This window comes from Elgaria multicarinata, chromosome 4 (genome assembly GCF_023053635.1).
Source record: "Elgaria multicarinata webbii isolate HBS135686 ecotype San Diego chromosome 4, rElgMul1.1.pri, whole genome shotgun sequence".
Classification (NCBI taxonomy): Eukaryota; Metazoa; Chordata; class Lepidosauria; order Squamata; family Anguidae; genus Elgaria; species Elgaria multicarinata.
This window is the reverse complement of record NC_086174.1, coordinates 34,065,041-34,092,870: the sequence shown is the minus strand read 5'-3', so window position 1 is coordinate 34,092,870 and position 27,830 is coordinate 34,065,041. Positions and strand designations below refer to the sequence as shown.

General features: G+C 39.9%; 1 protein-coding gene across 1 annotated transcript in view; it reads left to right on the top strand.

Annotated features, from left to right (window-relative positions):
• USH2A (usherin) overlaps positions 1 to 27,830 on the top strand; it is a 594,633-nt gene that overhangs the window by 69,937 nt on the left and 496,866 nt on the right. Inside the window, exons 9-11 of the mRNA XM_063125387.1 lie at positions 7,908 to 8,103; positions 10,651 to 10,781; positions 22,559 to 22,754. Of these exons, the coding sequence (XP_062981457.1) occupies positions 7,908 to 8,103; positions 10,651 to 10,781; positions 22,559 to 22,754 (523 nt within the window). The remainder of the gene's footprint in view (positions 1 to 7,907; positions 8,104 to 10,650; positions 10,782 to 22,558; positions 22,755 to 27,830) is intronic.

The window sequence follows — 27,830 nt, the reverse complement described above, 5'->3', positions numbered from 1 at the left end:
AATAACATCCCTGTCCAGTAGGATTTTGACTCAAGAAGAAAAGATCAATACTAAAGGACTGTCTTATGTGCCCACACTGAAACATGATGTACATATGTATTTATTTCTGTGTGTTCAAGGGTACTGTGAAGTACTGCATGAGCATAGCGATAGTATAGGATGCTGTCCTAATTATTCAACATTTGCTGTGCATCTTTTTTACTTCATTCAGTACATATACTTCCATATGCCTAACTGTGTAATATGAATCACTTTTATTAGCTTTATTATTTTTTCCAAATGGTATTCAGAAACAGTAGATGTCATATTTGAATGTTATGAGACTAATCACATCATGGAGTCACTGTTGATGTCCCTTTTAATGAAAACCTTTAGCATTGAAGCTGAGCGTTGCAAGGAGAAACATAACTGGCAGCCTTTATTTTTATTTATTATTTTTACACACACACACACATACATATATACTGCTTTTTCTCCTCCAAAGAGCCCAAGGTGGCTTACTCAAGGTGTTCCTCCTCTCCATTTTATCCTCACAACAACCTAGTGAGGTAGGTTAGGCTGAGAGTCAGTGACTGGCCTAAGGCCGCTCAGGGAGCTTCATTGCCAAGTGGAGACTAGAACCTGGTTCTCCCGAGTCCCATTCCAGCACTCTAACCACTACACTGGCTCTTAGCATAATTCACTTTATCTTGAGAGATAGTTCACAAAAATACTGCTGTATATAAACAAAGACCATTGCTAGCTTACAAAATGTACAAATCCACATTTCAAAATATAGTTCAGCAACTGCAGTGTGTGAAAATGCAGGTGGTACATGGCCCGGTGTCTTTAGAGTTCATGCACATGTAATTTACCTACAAGTACATAAGGCACAAGATATAACCAGCCAGCCACCAACTCGGGGAAAGGAGCTGAAGAATTATGCTATCAAATCACACAAACAAAATTTTAGCAAGGCATGTTTTAAAGGCCAAAACTGGGACAGGGATTTACTGGGGACAGGGACCAAAATTTAGGGGCTGCCCCTGATAAATAAGAACAGTTAGTATGTATGTAACAAACCAAAACTGAGGGAAGATAGTATATGTTGCATAGGGTTGTGTGCTCTGCACCGAAAATCTGGGAGTCCAACAGACCTCTGATGGACCTCTGAAATCGCAGTGCGGTTAGGGGGCAGTTTTAAAACCACTGTAAACCCGTGGTGAGGTTAGAAGAACGTTCAGAGACCCAAATGGATCTGTAGGTATCCGAAGGTTTTTTAGGCAACATGAGGGCACATTTCATGTTGATGGACAACTAACTGAACACTTCCATATTAGGTAGACACTGTCACTGATGGGTGAGGGAAGCGGCAGTTTTGAGATTGACATCTGTAGCTAACCAATAGCCACAGTCTCCCTCCTGTCCCCCCTCCAATCACAGTGCTTAGGGGGAGGGATTGCAAATTATATAATCCATTCCCTCCCCCCATCCTGGAATTCATTTGTTTGCTAGCTCCCCATATGCAATTCATCTTCTCCCAAGAGAGCCTGCAGAACTTTCAGAAACTAACCTCCTACAGAAATCAAAGTCCCCCATGTGTGTCTATTTTATAGCATACATTTAGATTATGGGAGCTGTGTCTGAACTAGAATGAAGCTACAGCCAATTTTCTTCACTTCTTGAAAAATTAATGTTGGCTGAAAAGAAGTATTTAGGAAAAATGGCTCACATTATGAAAATAATGAAAACTATTCCACGTAAATGAGTTGTCCCAGGAAGTGATGATGACTGGCAGTCAGTGTAGATCATACAGTTTCACAAGCCAATATTAGGATATGGAAAAGAATCTCGTGCCAAAGGCTGATCTGTGTACTGCAAGTATGGATGCAACTTGGCCAGGTGTAAAGTCAAGAGAAGAAGGGGTAGCAAGAGAAAAGTTTGCTAGTACTAGTATATATCTCCTGTTTTGAAGTCAGGAGTCAAGTTTATATACTTTGAAAAATATATATAAAGTAGGGTATTATATTTATGTTTGTTCTTGTCTGATCTCTCATAGGGAGAGCACCCACCCCCATTTCACTCCATTAGAGCAAACGTTCAGGGAACAGATCTCTATTTTTATAAATTGAAGCAGATCTCTATTTTTATAAACGGAAGATGCACAACTGTGCACAAGCAGAGTAAAGGAAAAAAGGTCCTGCACATTTCAGGGGTGGGGGTGTTGAGGGGGATTTTTTTTTTAAAAAAAAATCCTAAATATCAAGGGATGAAGGGAACTGCTTTACATGTAGCACAGCTAAAGCCCTATTTAAGAGCTACCAGGGTGCCAAGTTTCATCTCTTTATCTTTAAAAATGACAGAGATGCACATGCATTTAGGTTAATTCCCATTGACGATAATAGCATGGTTCTCTGAAAACAGAGCGGTTTTCCAACGAGTAATCTGGTGGTGTGGAGAGATAGAGCCACCCTGAAATTGCCTTATTGGAACTCCACCCTGAATTTCAGGGAGGAACAGATCCACTCTGCACACCCCTAATGTTGAACCCTTGAAATCATCCAGTAGCTTGCTTTCATGACAAGTAAGTCCCTGCTAGAGTATGATTGTTTGTTTTCTGTTCTTATCTTTGCACCTCCTTGTGTATCTATCACATAACCACTGGTGTTATGTCTTATATCGCATTTCTATTGTCTATTAAGAAACTTTCAAAATTCTATTTCTGAGTGTTTTATTTCAGCTTGATCTTGTCATTATCTCTGTTTTTAACAGCAACAGCCCAGTTCATCTGATTTATAATTAAAATACATCTTTGGTTAAATTGGATTATAATTTGATTGTTGTTTGTTCTTTGTTTATTTTAAATATGATGTTCTAAGGCAGCTTTCCCCAACCTGGCATCTTCCAGAAGTTTTAGATTACAACTCCCATCAGCACTAGCCAGCATGGTCAATGGTCAGGGATTATGGGAGCTATAGTTTAAAACATCTCGAGGGCACCAGGTTGTAGAAAATTGCTCTAAGATATATGGTGATGGATAACAGGCTATTTATTACTATATATAGTTGTTCAGTTAATATTGCATAGTGTGCACATCTCTGACATGAGATCAGAAATGTATTGATCTGCTTCATTTAAATGTTTAGATATTGTCTCTCCTGGTTAAATCTCACCCCCCACCCCATTTTGTGTGTGTCTCTAGTTCACTAGAAATAGCACTTTTCAAGCTATGCCTGCTTCCCCTTCTATAGTCTTAGGATAGATTATGAAGGTTCACACACACACACACACACACACACACAGAGAGAGAGAGAGAGAGAGAGAGAAAGAAAATGAGTTTGTTTTCTTCATATTCACTTATACCTTCAATTAAAGCTATTGAAAGCTATTTGATTTAAAAGCTATCTATCTTCTTCAACTTAACACATTTAAGACAAGCCTCCTATTTATCCAACAAAGTGTGACAATATTTTTTTAAATGTTTAGTTAAGTTGGACGGGCCATGGTCCATGGTCAGATAACTGTGGGTTTCTAAAAAAGAAAAAGAAAAAGAATGCCCACGTAAAGACACTTTAAAAGTTGCCCTTGTTCACAACAAACATAACCAGAACAGCAAAAGCAGCACATATATTCAGCATGATTGCAAATGAATTATCCTGAAATTGATTGCACAGACTAGTTTTGATGCATACCGAGAGGGGGAAAAGCTATCTGAATCAAGCAGGAAATTTTACAAGCTGGAAAATTCTGAATAACTTTTTTTCAAGATGCCTGTGGTAGTGATGGGTTTGTCCATGAACTCATCCTTGGCAAACAGATTTAATTTCACAGGCCATAGATCTTAGATTTCTAAAATAATTTGTGGAAAGTATTTATCGAAAAAAGCAAGGTGCTGTCTCGAATATCCAAAGACCAGACGCCCAGACAACCTGCTAATACATAGAACTGTGAAGGAGCCATTGTATTATCAAAAAAGGAGGGGGGGAAGGGAAAAAAAACTTGGTTGTTATCCCACAGGAATACAATTTACTTTGCTGAGCTGATGAAAATCCATATGAGATTTTAGTTTCAAATAGCCAATTAAAATTGAAGTTGTCAGAGTTATCTCAAAAAGGGAGAGCTAGAATAGTGACAGCAAATTAAAGAGCCTCCTATTTAGGTTAGTAAGAAGTATGGTGACTAAGTAGATAAAAATTTCTGTGTTGCTGAACTGAGTCTGGTATGGTGGCTCCAGCATTATTTAAAATGTATACCTGTATCCATGGGACTGGTAAAATTAAAGAAAGTTGAAGTGAATTCTTTATGTGCCATAAGCATTACTTCTAGCAGTCTGAATGGACTTGACTTTCAGAATAGTGTTTCAACATGACACATTCATTGTTCATTCTGTATAACCTATGTTAAATGTATTCACTGTGATACATCCACATATCTTTAGCAGGTTTAGAAATGGTCTGTGCAGACAGGTGATGCTTGAGTCTTTATCCATCCCTGGGGTTGTCTATATGGCTTGTTTACCCTGACCTAAATAAATGTGATGATGCACATATTCGCATTCACAATTTACCGCAACTTTTGGATCACGTCCAAGTTTGAGCTGGGGGAGTTAAATCACATTTTGACATGTGGGCGTAATTTTGAGGGAAGGACAAAGTGATTGGCTGATTTCCCGCCTTCCCACCTATCACGCCCTCTGGCTGCCTCGTTCCTTCCCGCCGTTTTCATGTTGAATTAAGAGAGCTTTTCAAATGAAAACAAAGAGGGGGGAACAGGTGTGAATATGCATATGTGTGCATTAATAACTGCTCTATAAAAAGGATATAAGTTGTTGCTGCTGCTGCTGCAGTATGACTCTCATTGGCTAGATTCAAATTAACTAAAATTCAGGTTAAAATTCAAAGAGAAGCAATCCTGCTGTCATATAGACGGGGGCCCTATGAGGCAGCTGGGACTACATATGTGGAGCATTATTATTATCATTATTTTCAAAAAGCCCACTGTCTACAAATTAGCAGCTGGAAAAGAAGGCTAAATTTAGTGCCCCCTCCCCTGCAAACTGAGCAGTCCCTGCAAATCTATTAAATGGTAGTAATTTGTTCTTTTTTTCTAGAAAGATTTTCTAGAATCCATACAGCCCCAACTGTTCCATGCACCGTAGGGTCAGAGCCATCAATCACATATACACAATAGACACCTTTCATCCACAATTCTAATGCTCTCTTTGGACACTGGAGGTAATATGTGTATGAATGCATTATTCACTTTTCTAAACAGGGTCTCAAGAGAATTCCAAAAAATTTAAAAACCATGACAATATGCCTCCCTGCATGTGTAGGGATCCCAATAGAGCACAATAGAGCACCATTAAACACCTTCATCCTTGATACATGCACATTGGTGTACACTCAAGTCAGTGCAGCAGGGAGTTATGGGAATGGGAGATCTGTGTGTCTTCCATATTCTCACCCAACACAGCCTGTTCCTCTAACTGTGTGTATATACTAAGGGGGAAACGGGTAACTGAAGTGCTATATGAGCATTCCTCTACATGTATGTATTGAGCCCAGGCAGGGAAGTATCATGCTCTTAAATATTTTTTTAAACCAACAGTTATACAACTTTAAGTGTAACTATTATTATAGCAACAACAGGATATCCAGGAACTCATGCCATCATAAGAACATAAGAAGAGCCCTGCTGGATCAGACCGAGGGTCCATCTAGTCCAGCACTCTGTTCACACAGTGGCCAACCAGCCATCAGCCAGGGACCAACAAGCAGGACATGGTGAAACAGCACCCTCCCACCCATGTTCCCCAGCAACTGGCGCACACAGGCTTACTGCCTCAGATACTGGATAGCACACAATCATCAGGGCTAGTAGCCATTGATAGCCTTCGCCTCCTGGAATTTATCCAACCCCCTTTTAAAGCCATCCAAATTAGTGGCCATCACTACATCTTGTGGTAGTGAGTTCCATAATTTAACTATGTGCTGTGTGAAGAAGTACTTCCTTTTATTTGTCCTGCATCTCCCACCAGCTTCATGGGATGACCCCGGGTTCTAATATTTTGAGAGACGGAGAAAATGTCTCCCTATTCACATTCTCCACACCATGCATAATTTTGTACACCTCTATCATGTCTCCCCTTAGACTTCCAAGCTAAACAATTCCAGCTGCTGTAACTGTCCCTCATAGGGGAGATGCTCCAGCCCCTTAATCATTTTAGTTGCCATTTTCTGCACTTTTTTTAGCTCTATAATATATATATATATATAGTGTGTGACCAGAACTGTACACAGTATTCTAAGTGTGGTCGCACCATAGATTTGTACAAAGGCAATATTACCTTATACTTGCTTACATTGATAATACAGCTGTCACCTCTTAAAAGCCAGTAATGGCCATCCTTGTTTGGGGAAGAACAAAAATCTCTGCAGTGATTTTATAAACAAACAAGCAAATTTCCAGGTTATCCATATTCAAGGACCAAATTTTGTCTAGTCCAACATGCATTCAAGTTGTGGCTGGAAAATGAAGTTAAGGAATGGTTTAAGAATAGAAAAGCTCAATGAATAATTTGTAGAGGGCAATTTATTTAAATAATTTAGCCTCCTTTATGAATGATGGAAGTGATCATTTTAATCTTTATTCTTTTCTGGTTTTAGCAAAGCACCAAACGTTCATGAATGTGACCTTTAATATAACCACAGAGACTTCTAATTAATAAATATTTTTTCCAGTCTTAACATTAACAGCTGTGTAGATTCTAATTGAAATGTTTACTACTTAATAAATTAGGCAATTCACAATAATTAAACTCTCGTTGTCCACAAAGCCATCCATTAATTACCTTTTTAAAAAAGCTGAATTTTTTTTGTTTGTCAAAGAAATGAAAATCAGTGTGAAATATTTTAGTGGAAAAATATTTTGCTACAGGATATTCATGTAAACATGAAAGTTATTTGTTCTGAATATATTTTATTTATTTAAAAATATTTATATACCGCTTCATACTTTAAAAATCTCGAAGTGGTTTACAACAAATAATAAAATCTGAAATCACTATAAACACTTTTTTTTTTTAAGATAAGCAGTATTGAGAGCAACAGGACTTAAGACAGTCAAACCTTTGCAGGACTGGGATTTGTAGTTAATATCTCTCACAAATAAATAAATAAATTTGGCATTTTATGATATGAATTTGGTAACTAGTAACTACACATACAATATAGCACAAATTAAACATTTTTTAAAAATTCCATTGAATTCAGATGGAAAGAATTTAAACATGTGCTTAACACATTAAAATCAAAGGATTGTGCCTACTGTGCAAATATGGAGGCACTTTTTCTGAAATCATGAGATCTTCATTGATTGCAGAAGATCTCATGATTCAAGTACAAGTGCACCTGAATTAGGGGTGTCAGAGAAATCATCAATGGAGTCACATGAGTTCAGATTTCTATGAATCTAAGCCACAGATTCCACAGCAGACTGGCGTTCCCTGGATTGCGCAGATTCCACAGACTTGCGGACCAGTTTTTTTTAAAACTTTCTAGAATTTTATGCAAATTTAGTCATAGAAAAAATATGTAAAATAAAATAATAAAAAACCGGCAATGAAAGGCACCTGACAATCCGCAAAATACAGCCAGAACAGATTTTACAAAATCCATGCATCCCTATTATTCATACAATCCACTTGTAGTTTCACCAATGGATTGCTTCTTGGGAGGGAAAAGACCACATGGGGGTTGTATAAGAAAAGTATATGGGGCGGGGAGGAAAGTATCATTTTATTTATTTATCATGCATTTTTTAAAATTGCAGCCCCATAGGGCATGGAACACACGGCATGGTATGTACATATGTAGCAATGTAGATATTCTAAACAGTAATCTTTTCCAAATCTCGCTTTATTCCAGTGCAATCGTTGTTGGCCACTGTACAATGACAAGCCTTTTCATCCAGGAGATCAAGTTCATGCTTATAATTGCAAGGCTTGTGAATGTTACGGCCATGCAAGAAGCTGTCACTACAATAGGACGATGGATTCTTTTCCTAATGAACACCACAGAGGTGGTGGCGGAGTCTGTGATAACTGTCAACATAACACCACAGGTAATTAACACGACTGAACAGAATATATATATATATATATCTTGCAATCCTTCCAAAGCATCATTACATTTGAGGTTGAAGTGTAAGGGAATTTGCATGTCCATAGTATGCATCATTCCAGGAAATGGAATTGATTTGTATTGCATAAATGCATGCATTACAGAATCAAGTAAATCTTACGACACATAAAAATCTAAGTCTGGTTCACATGGTTGGAAATGTAGATATATTTCATGTGAGGTAAGGTGTAGGTTTATACCCACCTCCACATTTTCAGTGTAGTATCTGTATCAGGCATGTGCATATACATCTGTGTGCATTATTCACCTAATGCCTGTGATCCTTCCAGCCTTTATACACTACTGTACATGTCACCTTATGCACGCAGTGGGGAAGGGCCATAGCTCAATGGCAGAGCACATGCTTTGCATACAAAAAGTCCCATATTCTCCCTGGCATCTTGAAATAAGACTGGGAATGACTCTGGTGTGAATCCCTGAGATGCTGTTGCCAGTTAGGGTATGCACAAACAGGGAGGAAAATATTCACTACTTGAAAAGTGTGGTTGACACTTTCAGATGGGGGAAGAGGGAAATCATGTTTCCTTACCGTCGCTCTCTTCCTGGTCCTCTTCTGTGTGTGAAATGAGCACAATTACACGGAGAAGAGAGCAGTGATCACCTGGCCTGTACATTTCGACAGGGACAGCGCCCTCTAGTGGGCATTTTACAGCCCAACCTTGGAAGAGTTGGGGTTTCTGAGGTTTATTTTGTGATGCTAAAACTGAGAAAAAGAGCAGGAGACGAGCAGGATGCTGACAGTGTCGTCAAAAGGACCCACAAACATCTGTGAGTAGCCAGTAATGAGCATGCTATAAACTGCTTGTTTAAAGAAGCTCTATAAAGGAAGCGATGGATGATGCAAGTAGTATCCCAACCTGAATCTTGGCGGAGTCGTTGCTAAGAAAGGGCAGGGATGGGAAGCAATCCGAAATATGATCTGCATCTCTTTCCATCTCTTGGTCACCGCAGATTTTGCTGTGGATCTGCTCCTTTAACAGGAGCCATTTTAAAGGAAGCCAAGCGGTTTCCAAAAGCATTGCATGGTGCATTATTTGGTGCAAAAAGCGATTTCCTACAAGGGTATATTTTTTGGTGAGGGCTTTGTTTCTTTGAAATGGCAATTCTCATACCTGCAAAAATACAACACAACTACTCCTCTGTAGTAGGATAGCTGGAGAGGACCAGGGCCAGATCGACACCAAGCAGGATGTAACACTTTGGAAACTGTTTGAAAACTGTATATGGAGTGTGTTGTGGGCCTGAACAGTTGTCAAAACCGTTTTATAACCATTTTAAAGCAGTAGTGTGGGTCCTGCCCAGGGCTCTGTGGCAGAGTGCAGGTTTGTATGACGTAATTTACAGGGTCAATCATGCATCTTAGGGTAAGGCTGCAAAAGATTCCTGTTGGAAATCCTGGAGAGCAGGGGCCTATCAGTGTAGACAATACCAAGAGCTCCTTCCATTCTCAGTACTAACTCTGACCAAGCGGAGACTTATTCTGAAGGCTGTGGAGGAAGGTGATCTTTGCTGATTTTCTCTTCCCCCTACAGTCTTCAGCTCTACCAACTACACTTTTCTAGAAGGTTCTCCAATCCTATGGATGCTAGCTGAGCATTTGAAACTGGTACAGGACAAATATGAGTCATCAGCTTCCATATGGTGGGAGCCAAGGTTGACCAAAAATCCCAATACAGCTATACTGCCAATTCAGTGAACCGCCCAGAGAGCTTTGGCTATTGGGTGGTATAAAAATGTAATAAACAAATAAATAAATAAATAAATAAATAAATACAGTACATCCAATGTATTTCCAATATTGCATATTAATGTTATAGGGAAGCAATGATGGACACATGCTTCCATTACTTAGCACTGCCATGGTGATGGGAGTGAAGCTGATGAATTATCCAACGAACTTCCTGCATTTTTGCAACCCTTAGCATTTTATGCTTACATGACAATGATTGTGTGTTAGAATCTACTTTGCCCCCATCCATTTGTTTCTGATACTGCTTTTATATGAAGGGAATCAACTGTACAACAAGGTTGGCCAGTGCATCAACAGAATCCCCAGACTATTCCAAAACTAACACCAGAGACACATTGGACATGGTCGATTGGCCAAATTTGCCGTGGCGTGTCAAGCAGTGTCACAGTATCAAACAGTAAAGAAAGTATGGAAACTTTGAGGTTCAAGTGTAACTTCTTTTTTAAAAGTATAGCATAGATATTCATGCGGAATAGCTTTATACGAGTGTTGTGTTATGTAACAGATGGAAGTTTAATGGAGTAAAGCACAGTTTGTAACAGGTTCATTGTTTCATATGCTCTGGATCACTAAATGGGCAGGTAGAGATGAAAGGTGCATTAAAATGGACGTCCTGAAAATTATAGAATTCTCTCAAAGGAATAGTCTTTAATTTTGAATTATACAGCTAATTTTAATGAATTGGAAGCTATAATGCATAACCTTTCTTTTATGCAGGAAGAAACTGTGAGTTGTGTAAGGATTTCTTCTACCGACATGTAGATGCAAATCTTTCAGCTGCGGATGTTTGCAAACCTTGTAAATGCTATATAGCAGGCACCAAAAACAGTAGCCGCCTCTGTAATATGGTAAGTGGTTTTGACCTAGAACACCATCATACCTGCCATCAAATTGGCTGCTGTTGGCACTAATGTGCCTTGGATCATTTCCCTGGATGGATAACATATAGGCCGGTAGAAAAATCAGGCAGATTCACTTAGGGCTCAAAAATTTCATTTGTGATGTTGGATGCGTGATTCACCATATCCCCAGAGTCAGAAGAGAGATAACGACGATCCTAAACAATTTGCAAAATGTGTTGCAGATACAAACATGAGAATACTGGGTTTTGTTTTGTTTTTAAACAAAATAAATCCACTCAAATAGCCTACAAAGGGAGGGGCTGCAGCTCAGTGGTAGAGCATTTGTTTTGCATTCAGAAGGTCCCAGGTTCGATTCCCGGTATATCCAGGTAGGGCTAGGAAAAACTCCCGCCTGAAATCCTGGGTAGTTGCTGCCAGTCAGTGTTCTGTTTTTTAAAAAGATTTTTTTTTATTTGTAATACAAGTGTATCAGTAAACAACAAACAAAAGAAAAAAGGGAAGAAAATTGTATCATGAAACATCAATCTAGAGTAATCAGTAACTTCTCCCTTGATATAGGGAAAAGAAAAAAAATAAGAGAAAAGAAAAGACACAAGGAGTGGAAAAGGGGGATTAACATTTCCATTTCAAATATATATATGTTAATATAAGTAGTCCATATATTATCTAAGCATCCATACAACTATGCATCCATATGACTTTGATGGGTGGAGGAGATACGTTCAAATGTAGCAAGAGAAGTAAGATCTTCAGTCCATTGAGTGATCGGTGGAGGGTGTTTTTCCTTCCAAACTTGGAGTATAAGTCTCTTTGCAACTGTAAAGTCTCTAAGTATCCCTCTTTGTTGTCCATCTGTTAATCCCCACATCACAGGGATGAAATTTAAAAGTGCATAGACATCTGCTATTATCACAGATTTTTCAAGAACAAATTTTATATGAGCATTGACTTCCAACTGCAAAAAACTCCATTACTGGACATATCCACATCATGTGCTCAGTGAGGCATTGTCGTCATTACATTGGCAGCATCTTGCTGCCAGTCAGTGTTGACTAAAGGTGTGCACGGACCCCCCGTTCCGCTTCTCTTCCAGATCCGTGATTTGCCTATGTCCGCTCCGCTGCGGAGCTCCGGATCCGGATCAGAGCTCCGTTCCCCCCCCCCCCCCATAGGCTTGCATTAAGCTAAAAAAGTATACAACTTTTTTTCTGTGAAAGTTAGAAACCTCAAGTTTGGCACCATGACACCTCATGGAGGTATACACACGCACGCCAAGACTCAAGGGGAAGTCAAGAGGAATTTATGAAAATCGGGCACCCCATTCACACCCCTTTCGATAGCTCCGTCAATTTGCATGTTAGAAACCTCAAACTCACCACCATGACAGCTTATCCAGGGATACACACGCACGCCAAGACTCAAGGCAGTCCCATCATCTCCTGATTTTTGGGGAATTTATGAAAATCGGGCACCCCATTCACTCCCCTTTCGATAGCTCCGTCAATTTGCATGTTAGAAACCTCAAACTTGCCACCATGACAGCTTATCCAGGGATACACATGCACGCCAAGACTCAAGGCAGTCCCATCATCCCCTGATTTTTGGGGAATTTATGAAAATCGGGCACCCCATTCACTCCCCTTTCGATAGCTCCATCAATTTGCACGTTAGAAACCTCAAACTCTCCACCATGACAGCTTATCCAGGGATACACACGCACGCCAAGACTCAAGGCAGTCCCATCATCCCCTGATTTTTGGGGAATTTATGAAAATCGGGCACCCCATTCACACCCCTTTCGATAGCTCCGTCAATTTGCACGATAGAAACCTCAAACTCACCACCATGACAGTTTATCCAGGGATACACATGCATGCCAAGACTCAAGGCAGTTGCATCATCCCCTGATTTTTGGGGAATTTATGAAAATCGGGCACCCCATTTGCAGACGTGGACTGTTCTCTGACATTTGGACAGATAAAAAAAAGGGAAGTGGGCACACTCACAGATGCCATCTAGACCCACAATCATGCCAAGGTACAAGGCAATCCCATCATCCCCTGATTTTTGGTGGGGCTTAAACCTGCAGACAGCTCAATGGGGCCATTTCAAAGGAAATCCCAAGATGCCATGAATTGGGGAGTAGAGATCATCAACCTATTATGAATCTTCTTCCACACTTGAAAAATGGATTTGGAACTTCCAAAACTCCAAGTGAGCGCAGGAAGGACTTCTCCCCTGAGTCAAAGCCAGACACAAACCATCCCTGTGAGGCGGGCAGGGGAGGAGGGAGGGAAGGCAGGCAGGCAGCAGACATTTCTGGGGGCATAAGGAAGTGAGCCAAGGATAAGCCAGTAATGCATATAAAGTGGAATAAATAAATAAATAAATAAACGAAGGAGGGGTGGAATTAAAAGCAGCAGTGTTGCTGAATAAACAACAAGAAGAACTTTAAAAAAAAGGCTATATCTGTCTTTTACCAATAAGAGGGGGACGTGCCCAGGGGAGGGGGAAGCATCTGCCAATTTGACTGGTCCTAGTGACACCAGTCTTTTAAGAAGCAACGCTCTCAGTTCTACTCATGATAGGCATTGCTCCACTGGGTTACTCTCTTTGGAGGGCTCGGATGGCCCTCCAAGTACAGGAGAGAGTGGGGGCACGTCCACATGGCATGCCCTAGGGGAGCTCATCTCCTTGCACCACATCTTTTCAGTTGTTCCCCAAAGTTAGGGTGGGTAGCAGTGCTCTCTTATTATTGGCTTAGTATATGATTTCAGGTTGTGTTTGTGCATTTGGTGGGGCTACTGTTTTAAAAAACACTGGGAAAAGTCCGTTCAGAATAAGAAAGAGAAGTTCCCAGAATCCCAAGTTACCCGTTTTGCCTACCCCCTCCTCCAACTTTGGGATCATGTGATCATGACTGGGAGTTGACTCTGCCCCTCAGCCCTTTGGAAAAGGTATTTTTCCCGCCGGTTTTTTAAAAAATTATAGCAAGCGAACCGCACCACACAGAGAGGTGAGAGTAGTCTCAAAATGACCCCCAGCCATGACTCTCTAAGCACAAGAAGTTTCAGAACGATAGCTTCAAAAACAACACAGTTATCCCTTTTCTTTTCCGCAGTACAATCCTATGGGCGAAATGTTTCAAAATGGCGATCTGATCGATCCGCGGAAAGAGAAGCGCTCTGAAAATGGGCGCTTCTCTTCACCTTGCTTCTAGGGGTCCGCGGTCCGCTTCTACTCCGCCTCTGGGCAAGGCAGAGCAGGCCAATTCGCTCCTGCTTCTACACTTCTAATCGGAGCGGAGCACATCCCTAGTGTTGACAATATGGGGCTAGATGTAGGGATGGGCAATTTCACCCTAGTCTGGGTTGTGTGACTCTTACAGGACCTGCTGCCCTTGCTTGTGGTGTACAGCGAGTCACCAGGTAGTCTGCAAGCATCTGTTGCACAACCACTTGATCCCTCACTGAGCAGCAATTTTGCATAAAAGTGGCAGGTTGGCCTTTTTCATAAAGGCACATTTACAGAATTGAGGGCCGTAAAGTCAGGCAAGCATGGGGTGGGGTGGGGGGTGGGGCAAACTGGCAATTACTTGCTGGGCTTTGAGCCTGAGCCAGATGCCTGTGCCATCCCTAGCCAGTATAAGGCAGCTTCCAATGTTCCTAACTCATCACAGCTGCTAAACGGTTGCTGGAATACAAAGGCCTTTAAAGCTTTTAGAAGACACAGATCAGCTCACCTATGCAAACTAGCTACTTTAATTTTCTCCTCCTTGTCTTCCTTGGATGTGGGATCATGTGAAGAACCATTAGTGGGATCTGGGGCTTATCCATATGGCTGTTTATACCGCTGTAAATGCGCATCTTTCCATTTTCGGACAGATGATGCAGCCGCAAATATGAAGCCATCCTGGGGCAAACCCTGGAAAATTTGCTCCAAAAAAGTCGGGCATTTACCCTGACTTTTTTGGCAGCGGAGGCAGCTCCGCAGCTCTAAAACAGTAAAAAAAAGATTTAAATGGGGGGGGGGAGAGAAGGGCAACATTTTTCCCCTGCTTTTTTAAAAAAATTTTATGATTTAATTATACAGAGCTCTGCATTAACAAATGTTTGGAGGACCTAGCAACCTCCATTCTAAATATTTGGAGCTCCGCATATTGTGGTCTTAAAATTAGAAAAAAAAGGGGGGACGGTTTCGTTCCTTTTCTCTCTTCCCCGGGGGAGAAACAGCCCATTCCTTTCCTCTCCCTCCCCAAATATATATATATATATATATATATTGAAGCAGAGGACCGGGCAACCTCCAATCTGAATATGTGGTGCTCTGCATATTGTGCCCTTTAAATGTAAAAAAAGAGGGGAGACAGCCCCGTTCCTTTCCTCCCTTCCCCCCAGGGACAAACAGCCCTGTTCTTTTCCTCCCCCCCCCCCATTTCATTTTTTAAAAAACTCTTCAGAGGTGCTGGGAAGGAAAATTCACACTAGCCTTCCTTCCCGTGCAGATACCGGGAAGGAAGGCAAATGCGGGTGCAAGGCACCTCCCGGCGCCAAAACGCCTCTGTATAGCCGGGGGCCTGGATTGCACAACTATTCTGTGAGTAGGGAAGCTGGACCATATGATCCAGTGACTAGAGGAATCCCTGCCACTTACTCTAGGCTAAATCCATATAACACTCAGTTCAATCTGAGTCATATGAATCTGCATTCAGGGATGTTTGGGGAAGCAAAAAAAACTGTGAACCAGTCCTGTGATGGTGGGAACTTTGGGGGAAAAGAGATCTTAGAAATCATGAATGCTTCTTTCTGAACTGTTATCATTTATATTACATGAAAGGCCACTTTTGGTTGACCAGAAATATTGCAATGGAATATCTGTTAGGAGTATTGATAGGATTTATACAATAAAACTAATAACTGGGAAACTTTAGCAGAAATGCCCATTGTGCGTAGGCTGTTGCAATCAATGTGCTATAGAAGCAATGTGCAAATGAATTTTCTGATGAAAGCTACCTGATACGAAGCTGGGTCATTAGTCAGCGTAACTCACTATTGTGTACATTGATTGGTAGTGGTTCTCTAAGGCAGGGTTCCCCAACCTTTTTGGACCTGTGGGGACATTTTAAGTTCAAGACCATGCTGTAGGCACTTCCACAAAATGCATAATCCCTGGATTGCTGCTTTGGTGTCTACTTGTCACATCTATGGATCTTAGGCTGTGTGAAGAAGTACTTCCCTTTATCTGTCCTGAATCTCCCACCAATCAGCTTTATTGGATGCCCCTGGGTTCTGGTATTATGAGAGAGAATTTGTATAAAGGCAGTAATATATTGGCAATTTTATTCTCAATTCCTTTTCTAATAATGCCTAACATGGAGTTTGCCTTCTTTACAGCGGTTGACATTTTCATCGAGTTATCCACCACAACCTCAAGATTTCTTTCTTGGTTGGTAACTGCCAGCTCAGATCCCATCAAGTTACACTTGAAGTGGGGATTTTTTGCCCCAATGTGCATCATTTCACACTTGCTTACATTGAACTACATGCCCGCTCTCCTAGCTTGGAGAGATCCTTTCGAAGCTCCTCACAATTCCTTTTTGAATTAGCCACTTTAAATAATTTGGTGTTATCGACAAACTTGTCCACTTCACTGCTTACTCCTAATTCCAGATGATTTAAGAAGAAATTGAAAAGAATTGGTCCCAATACTGATCCCTGTGGGACCCCACTATTTGATTCCCTCCATTGGGAGAATTGACCATTTATTCCTACTCTCTGCTTTCTATCCTTTAACCAGTTACTGATCCATAAGATGACTTCTCCTCTTATTCCATGACTGCTAAGTTTGCTCATGAGTCTTTGGTGAAAGACTTTATCAAAAGCCTTTTGGAAGTCCAAGTAAACAATATTGACCGCATCTTCCCTGTCTACATATCTATTGACGTTATCAAAGAACTCTAAAAGATTAGTGAGACACTTACCTTTGTGGAAGCCATGTTGATTCTTTTCCAGAAAGACTTATCCTTCTATATGCTTAGTGATTTTGTCTCTATTAATGATTTAAACCAGTTTACCTGGAACAGACATTAAACTAACTGGCCTGTAATCTCCTGGATCCCCCCTGGATCCCTTTTTAAAAATTGGTGTTACATTGGCCATCCTCAAGTCTTCTGGTACAAAGGCTGAGCTTAGGGATATGTTGCATATTTTGGTTAGAAGATCCGCAATTTCATTTTTGAGTTCTTTGAGAACTCTAGGATGGATATCATCTGGGCCTGGTGGTTTATTTGCTTTCAATTTCTCAATAAGGTTGAGAACTTCCTCTTTTGTCAGTTCCTCAAACTCCTTTCCTGAAAACATCATTTCAAGCACAGGTATATGTTCTATATCTTCTGCAGTGAACACTGATGTGATGAAGGTGGGATGCTGCCAGGCTACCTGAACAACCCTGCTGCCATTTGGAGTGATGGCAAAGGTTTTGGAAAACCAAAAGGAAGAAAAGAAACTTGCCATCTGCTACATTATCTGTAGTGTAATCCCCTCAAAAAAAAATCTGAATTTTGGCTCTCCCCCAAAGTGTAGAACAGGGGACAGGCATTGGTGCTGATGGACACCAATGCACCCCCAGACATCTTCATAGAATAGTAGAATAGTTGCTACCGAGGTGCCCTACCGTTCCTTCTTTATTTAGTTAACAAATTTTCTTACCAGAAGCTGTTAAATAGTTTTCTGTTGGTTTTGAAACCTGTGGGTTCAAATGAGGTGTTAGGGCTCAGACCCCATCTCTGCCTTGTACTCAGTTTTTGGGCAGATTACTGTCCTCTGCCACACCTCCTAAGGCAGCCATTTTGTGGTGATGCCCAGGATAGTTTTTCAAATTGCCAAATATGCCTACGGTCCAAAAAGGTTGCCTACCCCTAGTGTAGAAAGCCCCTCTACAGTGTAGAGTCTTCACCTTCACACCCAAGCTGCATAGATAGCACAGCTTGAATAAATTCCTAAGCCGATATACCGTTGACAAAGGATGGAAACTTTTCCCGCTGCAAGTGTGTTGAAATCCATCAGCCCTTGGTATTCTCCATACAACTTTGCCCTGTGTGGATCCATCAGAAGAGTGGATTAAAATGGGGAAAAAGATAATTTGAATCACACCTACAAAATAACATATAAATCATTTAGAAGAACGTTTTTAAGTGCATGCATTAGAACTTAAAATGTGATCCAAGCTGAAGAGTCAAGGATTGAGACAGAAGCCATCTTTCACTTCTGAAAATATATGCAGGTGATTTCAAAATGAACCAAGACTGTGTTGGAAAGCTGACACACATAAATGAGCACCAGTTTTTTATTTTATTTTATTTTATTTACAAGAACTCAGGAAAGAGAATATATATTATTTTATGTCCCTGGCTTTCATTTGCAAGCATATACACTAATCAATCCATCTCTTTCAATAGACCAGGAAAATGTGTAGTAGAAAAGCCTGGTTTTGGCTGGAACTTGCTTCTATCCAAAACGTATTCCTTTATTGTATTCCTTCCTGACACTGAATTTTCTTCATAGGTACACTGATGAAAAATCCCTTTATCCAGTAACATTTTGTGGCTTTTCCTGTCGTTTTGTGTTTGTTTTTATGCTCACTGGGGACAATCTTTTATTGGTAGCTTTGATCCGTCAAGAGGCTGTCTGAGCACAGCAAGATTTGATATCTTCTACCTATGAAGAGCTCATTGCTGGCTTGGGGTTTAGGCTTGTAAAAAGCAACGTGAAATCCCACAGTACTGTACTTATTAGAACAGTGACAATGCTAGTTAAAGTATAAGGCCCGATTCCCTGCCTCTCACAATGTTCCTTTTTTTGGTCAAGACCATACAAAGTAAAATCCTTTAAAACTTCAGAAACAATTTTTAGTTCGCATGATGTTGTAAGAATGAGGGGAGGAGGGGGTGGGGAAGAGAATTTAAATGACAATTTTGAGTTTTGTTATTCCAAGTTGCAGTTTTTCTGCATTGACAGTAACCCTCATAGTAAGTCGTTCTAGTTCAAGGTGATAAGTCTAGTTTTGTGTTTTTCATTTCCTTTTCTGAATGAACAGAAATTTAGCAGTGAATAAAACTGAGAAATGAGTCCAAAACCAAGAATATGTGTGTGTGTGTGTGTGTGTATGTATGTGTGTGTGTGTGTGTATATATATATATATATATATATATATATATATATATATATATATATATATTAAGGAAAAATGGCATGGACTGTATAGTTCAATAAGACATCAATAGACTGCTGCAAAAGGAGCAAGGTAGAGCAAAATGATTAAGAGGCATTAAAAAATAGATTAATAAGGCTAGAGAGAATGGGCTGAAATGAATTACATGAAATAGAAAGGCATTATTGAAGGAAGTGCTTCCAAGGCCGACCCAAGGAAGATGGAATCATAAGGAATAAGGCCCTGGCTCATGAAAATTAATTGTCACGTCACAAGGATAATTTTCAAGGAAATGTGTTAAAAATGGGCCAGAATACACTTTCTCTGCATAATTTACCATCCCCAGCAGTTCATCAATGCTGTTCTGTACAGAACCAGTTATATGTCATTTAGCCTAAACGAAGATACAGAATTCCAGAAGGGAACAGTCTTATGAGTTTTTATCCTTTAGATTAAAACAAAAACAAAAAACTCATAAGACTGTTCCCTTCTGGAATTCTGTATCTTCGTTTAGGCTAAATGACATATAACTAGTTCTGTACAGTGCATAGATCAGGGAAAGTGGCTCTTCTGCTACCATCATGCCAATTTCATGACAAACCAGAGAAGTAACAGATTCAGACCATAGGGAAAGCCACAAGAATCTGAAAGTATCAGTGGGAATGTGTAATTACATACATAAGCCCCTAAATTATGAAATACACCATTTTATAATAATCCAGTTAAACAAACATGCAAAATTACAAATTGTTATTCAGAAGTAGTGATTGAGTAAGGCCATAGCTAGACCTAAGGTTTATCCCTGGATCATCCAGGGGTCAAACCTGTTCATCTAGGTGACACACAGGGGATCCAGTGCTGAGGCAGGGGCGAACCCTGGATGATCCCAGGATAAACCTTAGGTCTAGCTGTGGCCTAAGACATGTTTCAAGGAGATTGATGGGTATCTAGTACACTCCAGTTTGAAATAATATTTTTAACAAGTTCTTGAATCACACCAATGAATAATGAATAATAGCAAGAGCAATATCCAGCTCTCAAATTGTTGTTCAACTTTGTGTTATCCTGTCATCATCCACCCATTATTTACATTGTTTGAATCAGAAGAGTGTGCTTTTTTTTGTTCTTAAAAGTAATGTGTTTCTGAACCTTCAAGAAAAATATGTTGTGTGTCCGTATAGGTGGTGACTTTACTCTCTTGGTAACTTTAGCACTCAAAGAATGAAGAGTGAATCTATTCTAGGCCTTGGAGAGCAGTATTTGAAAGGCTTCAGGATGTTAACATTTTGTTTGCTCCTTAGAGCTTATTCTCAAAGGTTTGGAACAAGTTCTCTGAATTGTCTATTTATTTTTAAAGGTTCCACAAAACAAAACATAGCTTATGGATAAGTCATGCATACACACACACACACACACACACACACAGAGAGAGAGAGAGAGAGAGAGAGAGAGAGAGAGAGAGAGAGAGAGAGAGAGAGAGAGAGAGTATAGATAGCTAGTAGGGGTGTGCAAAGTGGGTCTTCTCTGCCTCAAAATTTGGTCTGGATCTCTGTAGAGGTGATTGCCTCGATTTCAGAGCATCCCCCCTCCCCCTCTCTCCACTGTGTCAAATTACCCATTGAAGAACCGTTCAGTATTCGGGTAACTGGTATTAACAGAAATACATATAACTCCCTCGTTTTTAAAGATAAAGAGATAAAACTTGGTACAGTGATAGTGCTTAAGGAGGAATTTAGCTCCACCAAGTTTGAATCAGATTGGTTAATGCTTTGGTTTTTTAGGAATTTTTAAATGGAAATTATCAAAAATGCTTACATTTGCATATTTTTTACAGATAAAGAGATTAAACATGGCTCTTAAGGAGGGCTTCAGCCATGCCAAGTTTGAATCAGATCCATTCATGCCTTGATTTTTTAGGATTTTTTAAAAAAATTCCCCGCTCTAGCCATCTCTAACCTGGTGCCCTCCAGATCTATTGAACGGAGACACCACTCCCCTGTACTGGAAGCCCAGCCACTGAAATAAAGAGCCTGTCTGTGCCTGACTCAGAGGTAGAAGCTTTCGCACTCACCATGCCAGCCAGCCAGCCAGCCCAGCAGTACTTTTACACTTTGGAAATGTGGGTGATTGACTTCTATGAGTCTGAGCAGAAACATGCTCCACCTCTCCCTACCCCCATCCCCATGGCCAGAATCAGCAGCCAGTTAGTGTTTCCCATTTATACTGCAATTGGAGGAGAACACCATCAGGGAGAGCGCTGTGGCTATTCCTAATTGGTTAGCCACAGAAGTCAATATCAAAGCTACCCCTCACCCCACTCAGCATCTTCCAAATATAGAGATGTTCAATTTAGACACACACACACACACACAGCAGGATAATTCCAGAGACTTTAGAAGCTCCACTTGGGAATGTCTCTGTTCTGATATGAATCTATGGGTTTGGAATCTCTGCTCTGGAAGATTGAATGCTCCACGGATGTTCGTGGTTACCAGATAATTCCGGGTCGGAGTGCACACCCCTAATTGCTAGATATGATATAGAAATACAGATACCATTTCTGAAGTTAAAGCAACTCACTTCCTTTCATTATTAAAACAACACAAATTTATTTATTTATTTATTTATTTATTACATTTTATACCACCCAATAGCCAAAGCTCTCTGGGCAGTTCAATTAAACAGCATCAGACGCAAATAGTTTTAAAGTGGAAAACATACAAGAGGTGGCATTATTCCACCACTGCTTGCACATGTAACAGGTTGTGCAATGGCTTGCCTAAACAGAATCAAAATATTGGATTTGACACTTGCACAACAATAATCATGGGTTTTCCCTTAGTGCTAATAGAAAGATACCATTGGATAAAACCCATTATGATATATAGCTATATCATTGCCCATGATATTGATGCAAAAATGAGCACCATTTTATGATGACGTGGAATGAAGCAAATGTCTGAAAATATGTGTCATTTTACCATTAATCTCTTTCGTTTTACAAAATGCTGACTTCTTGGAGTGCTTTGATATATAGAGTGGAATAACTAAAAAGAATGAAAGAAAGTACATAGCCAGTATTCAATATCGCTTATACTGTATGAACTCATACCTACTTCTCCCAGCTTAAAGAAATAGAAGTATATTTCAAAATCACAAAGATTCTTTTTGGCTGATGTTTTTGATCTGATGACCACATACAGTACAGCTCATAGGCTGTGGAGTCTCTATATGTGTTCTAGCTGTATGCAGAAACCCCCCCCACCCCCATTTGTGGTTTCCCCCCACTTCTGCCAACTGCATTCTCTTCCTTAAATGCTTCTAGAGAATTTATATTCCCACAATTCCTATAGTTTTCTTTTTAATGTGAGTTAACTACTGGAACATAAACCATTGAGGCCTGTTCTATTCCTTTTTCCACAAGATTTCGTTCTTCCACAAGACTTTCTGATCTGTCAACCCACCCATGTTGCTAATGAGGGGTGGGGGAGGTGGGGTGACATATGTTCACCATTCTACAATTTTTTTTTCCTTTTTGTATCTTTTTTTTTTAGATTGGAGGCCAGTGTAATTGTAAAAGACATGTGTCTGGCAGAGAGTGCAATCAGTGCCAGGAAGGATTCTACAATCTACAACAGTCAAATCCTGATGGCTGCAGCCCCTGTAAGTGCAATACCTCTGGGACCCTCGATGGAGATATTACCTGTCACCAAAATTCAGGCCAATGCAACTGCAAAGAAAATGTTATTGGTAGGTGTAAGACAAGAATCTACAGCCAGATGTCTTTCTTACCTCTAGAAATAAGAAATAAAAATACTCAAAACCAAAACTTTTTAAAAACAGCAACAGGTCAAATGTGGGGGGGGGGAGGTGTTTCATGAGAAATTATGCAAATCTAATTTAATGGCATATAATTATTTAATATTCCTGTCCAATTGTAGCAATAGGCTCTTTAGATTTTCCTGTATTTAGTAGATTTTAGTACTTATAGCAACACCTTCTGCTTCGTAAATATCAAAGAGAGAAATAATATTATTTGCTTACTGTTGTCACAAATGTTTCTTTGAGGAAAACATCACGTTTTCATGATGTTATAAACTTAATGAGTTTGAAAAAAATGGTTTCTATGTCAGCTTTCATAACAGACCAAAATAAATAGATTTTTCCTTCTCAAAAATACTCTGTGCTGCAGGGTCTTTTCTGATAAATCTTTTCATTTTTTGCTTTTATAATTCTTTGATCTGCTCCTATGAAATGCAAAATGTCAACATAATTTTACAGATCTTATACATTGCTAGGGTTAGTTATCAAGGGCCACATAATTTTAATTTTGTAATTCACTGCCAAGTTGATTATAATAAACTGCTACCTTCAGTGTTATTTATCATTTTTTTTAACAAGACGTGTTTTTTTGTTTGCTATTCCCACAGGTATTTTTCAGAAATTAAATTTGATTATAGCAATTTATTACTTTCAACATATTTCAGGGGAGCCACATCTATGTAAGGATAAAATTTATCAAGGACCCAAAATATACAGTGTATATAATGTACTATGAAATATTGATGTATTGGAATATTGTGCAAGGAGAATTTCTTGATGAAAGGAACTCTGAGTGGTAACTGTACATGTCCCAGAAATGTGTTTGATTTTTTTAAAAAAAATGGTATTATATTTTACTGTCCTTCTGTTATACACAGTTTTATTGTGGAGATAAGTACGGCATTTATGCTATTGCTACAATCCTATACCCACTTACATGGGAGTAGGACTCCTTGAACTCGATGGGACTTACTTCTGAGTAAACACATGTAGGACTATACTTTAAATGTTTTAAACTCCCCAAAACTTTTCTGTTATTATGGCCATATTATGGTCTAGTAAGAATTTTGTAACCGGAAATGCTATGGGAAACACAGTTAGCTTTAGTTAATTTTCATTTATTCCAAAAGGACTTGTGCAATTTATATACAATCAACAGAATCAAGTGAGAAAGCGTATCCTGAACAGTCCAAGCTGCACGTTGAGAGTTGCATGCTTCATTATTCCTCATGAACGCCCCCTTAATGTAGCTGTTGATCAACTACTTGATGTAGATGTTTGTGTGAGCAAGGATAGTAGAATTTCCATATAATCTTCCATCACTGCGAATACAATTCTTTTGAAAAAATTCCATTATTCAGCTGGGTAATTATGGGTTGAGATTAATCAAGAGATGTAAATTTTCTATAAATTTTGAGACCATAGGTGAGTGGTTGTGGGGAGGAGATGTTCTTTTTCAGTTTTTTTTTTAAATTTTAGGGGAAATTGAAATACGAGCAATACTTTCTTACAAAATCTAAACATATGTTATTATTTTATGTATACATTGTACACATATCCTTCTTATCTTTAGTATTTTGCTAGTTGAGAAACAAGAAACAATATAAAATATAATAAGCAAATAAATAATAATTGCAGATATTATCAGTGTTAAAGAGAACAGATTGAAATCTTTATTATCACATAGAAATAGAAGATACTCATAATGTGAGCAGAAAGGTTCAGACAATAACCATCCCATAATGGAATTAAGGAATAGCAATAGTACCCTCAAATGTTCCATTACACTTGTTCAGTTATAATACTATTGAAGAGTTCAACGTTATTTCATCATCATATTCATCAGGTGTCATAGTAACCTCTAGATCAGGGGTGAGCAACATGAACCCCAAGGACTGCATGTAGCCCATCACCTCTCGTTGCCCCCAAAGAAATTGCATTCTCAGCAGCTATGGAATACCTTGGGAACAAGGAAATCCTAATCATTGTAGCACTCTGTTGTGCTGTGGAGCTATTTGCTGCCAAATTTCAGAGGCAAATATGGTAATATCTTTGCTTTCCCCACTATTTTGGGGGTGGGTGGCCAGCAGACTCACAACATCCTACAAAGGGTGGCCATGGAGAATGAAAATGCCATTGAGACCTTCCCTAGTTGCTCAACCCTGCTGTAGATTGATGGTGGGATTCCAGTGATGCCATACTTTTCATTGAGGGTTTTTGTTCCAGCGGATGCCTCTAATGGAACAGAAGGAAGGTGATTTTCACTGATTACCCCTTCTTCATGCAGCATCCATGCCACCTTCAGCGCTGTCCCACCCCTGGTTATGGATAGTGCTGCAGGGGTTGGTATCAATCACCTCCTTTTCCATTAATGGAGCTGTATGCTGAATCAAAAGCCACTCTACAAACAAAACTGCACTATTGGATCTACCCATACAATAAATAAGCCATTCTTAATCATTAGATTTATGTCTTCTCCCCCAGTAGATAACATATCCTTGAAAATAATAGTACAGTTTAAGTATCTAGTCAGGATCAGCGACCACAGCTTCTGGTTCAGAACCTGTACTTTGAGTTTTATACACTTCAGAAAATGGACATTTACATGAATATAAGCAAGCTTCTTAACTCTTTTCATGTATTAATTTATATTCATTTTCCTTAATTGTCTGTGTATGTGAGTATTTTCAAATATCCATCAATCTCTTTAACTTAAGAACACAAGAAGAGCCCTGCTGGATCAGACCAAGGGTCTAGCTAGTCCAGCATTTTGTTCACAAAGCGACCTTGAAAATAAATTCATTGTCAGGAACCCACAAGCAGGAACCCACAAGCAGTCATTGTCAGGAACCCACAAGCAGGACACAGGTGCAGCAGCACTCTCCCACCCATGTTCCCCAGCAACTGTTGTATGTAGGCTTACTGCCTCTGCTACTGGAAGTAGTACATAGCTATCAGGACTAGTAGCCATTGATAGCATCCTCATCCAGGTATTTTTCTAATCCCCTTTTAAAGCCATCCAAATTGGTGGCCGTCATGACATCTTGTGGTAGTGAACTCCATAGCTTAACTATGTGCTGCATGAAGAAGAACTTCCTTTTAACTTGTTGCAGAAGGAGTCAACAAGAGGAGTCAGAGGCCATGTTATCTGGCCTTGCCACCATGTTACAGGATCAATATGCTTGGTAGACCCCATATTACACAAAGTGTTTGATAATCTGCAGCATTTGAAGTACTTTATCATCACCATCAAGTTAGCAGAAAGGTCATAGCTGAGCGACAGGACACATGTTTTGTATGTAGAATGTCCCAGGTTCAATCCCTGGGATCTCTAGGTAGGGCTAGGAAAGGAAAGGTTTCTAAAAGCCTGGAGCTGCTGCTGCTAGTCAGTGTAGATACAATAATGAGCTAGATATATGTTTCTTTAGAGCACAGTTGCGCAATCTGTGTTCTGGGGGCTGCTTGCCATGACCCCGTTACCACGGGAGGCCCTGAATCCCTCAGGGTATCTTCACAGTGCCAGGTTGGTGCCATATCCCTTGGAAATCCCATGCTTTCCCTCCATTGGGATGCTGTCAGGTAATCCTGGTACCAAGGAGGGAGTACGGGGTTTCCGGGTGGCCATCCAGGGACTGGACCTACCCCGCCCGCTTCCTGGTGGAAGACAATCGCAGGTCGCCTTCCACCAGGCACTGCCTGGCCATGCCTCCACTGTGACTCTGGAGTGAGACTTTGGGGCTGTCTTGATGCCATCTTGCGTGTCCTCGCCTCGCTCTGTAGAAAAAAGTCAGGGTAAGTCCTCAACTTTTTTTCTCTGCAGCTTTGGCGGAAAGCCCCAGGGTGGGTACGTGATTGCAAGGGCGTTGCATAATCTATGCTGAGCCACTGTGCACCCACTCCAGGGCTTTCCAAGTGTTTAGATAGGCCCACTGTTACCACTGCCAACTCACCCCATCTGTATTCTCCACTGTTCCCCCAAAGCTCCTCATACAGAATCGCTCTTTTCCTACTACTGCTAGGAGAAAGAAGAGAGCAATGTGAATCAGGGTTGCTGGGATTTGCACATGTATTATTGTGTGTGTGTGTGTGTATAAATGTGTGTATATGTGTGTGGCCCCCAACCCCTGGGCAGGACCTAATGTGGCCCTCAGGATGAAAGGGTTGTGCACCCCTGCTTTAGAATGTAGCTTGTTTAGTAATCCAGTTAAATGCAGTAGTATTGTTATCATCACCATGCACATTGCTACTTTTTAATTGTAGATCCAGATGGTTTGTAACAGCGTGAGTAAGCTGTGTAAGAGCACTACTTTAACAGTCCAATCCCTTACGTATCTACTCAGAAGTAAGTCCCAATGAATTCTATGGAACTTAATCCGAGATACGTGGGTATAAGACAGCAGCTTAAAATACTGATTTTATTTACTAATTCTGGGGGGGAAATAATAAAGAGGTTTTTTAAAAAATTCAGCCCCTCCAAATTCCACTTTTAACTCCCTGTATTAAGAAAATAAATAGAGAGAACCCTCGCCCTGATATTTATATTCATACATGCATGTGTCAACTGTCCATTTGCAAGAGTTGTAAGAATTACATCTTCTTCAATTAAAAATGTTTGATGCAAAAAAAGCAAGTCAAATTTTGAACTATGTGTAGGCTTTCTTGTATGATAACACACATATCTGTTTCCTTGCACGTGGCTACTCTGCATGTATACAGAGTGTGTACTTGCCGTACAACAATAGGCCTTTGGAGAATAATCCAGCCCTCCATCTATGTCAATGTTTTATAATTTTGTTGTGTATTTTTTAATTGTTTATGGTTTTGTTTCCCTCCCCCCCCATGTATATTTTAAACTTTGTAAGGCCGCCTTGAGGCCCAGCATTGGGCAAAAGGCGGGATACAAATAATAATAATAATAATAATAATAATAATAATAATAATAATAATAATAATAATAGTTGAAGGTGCAACAGTTACAGGTGTTACCCGTGAATGATATTAGTC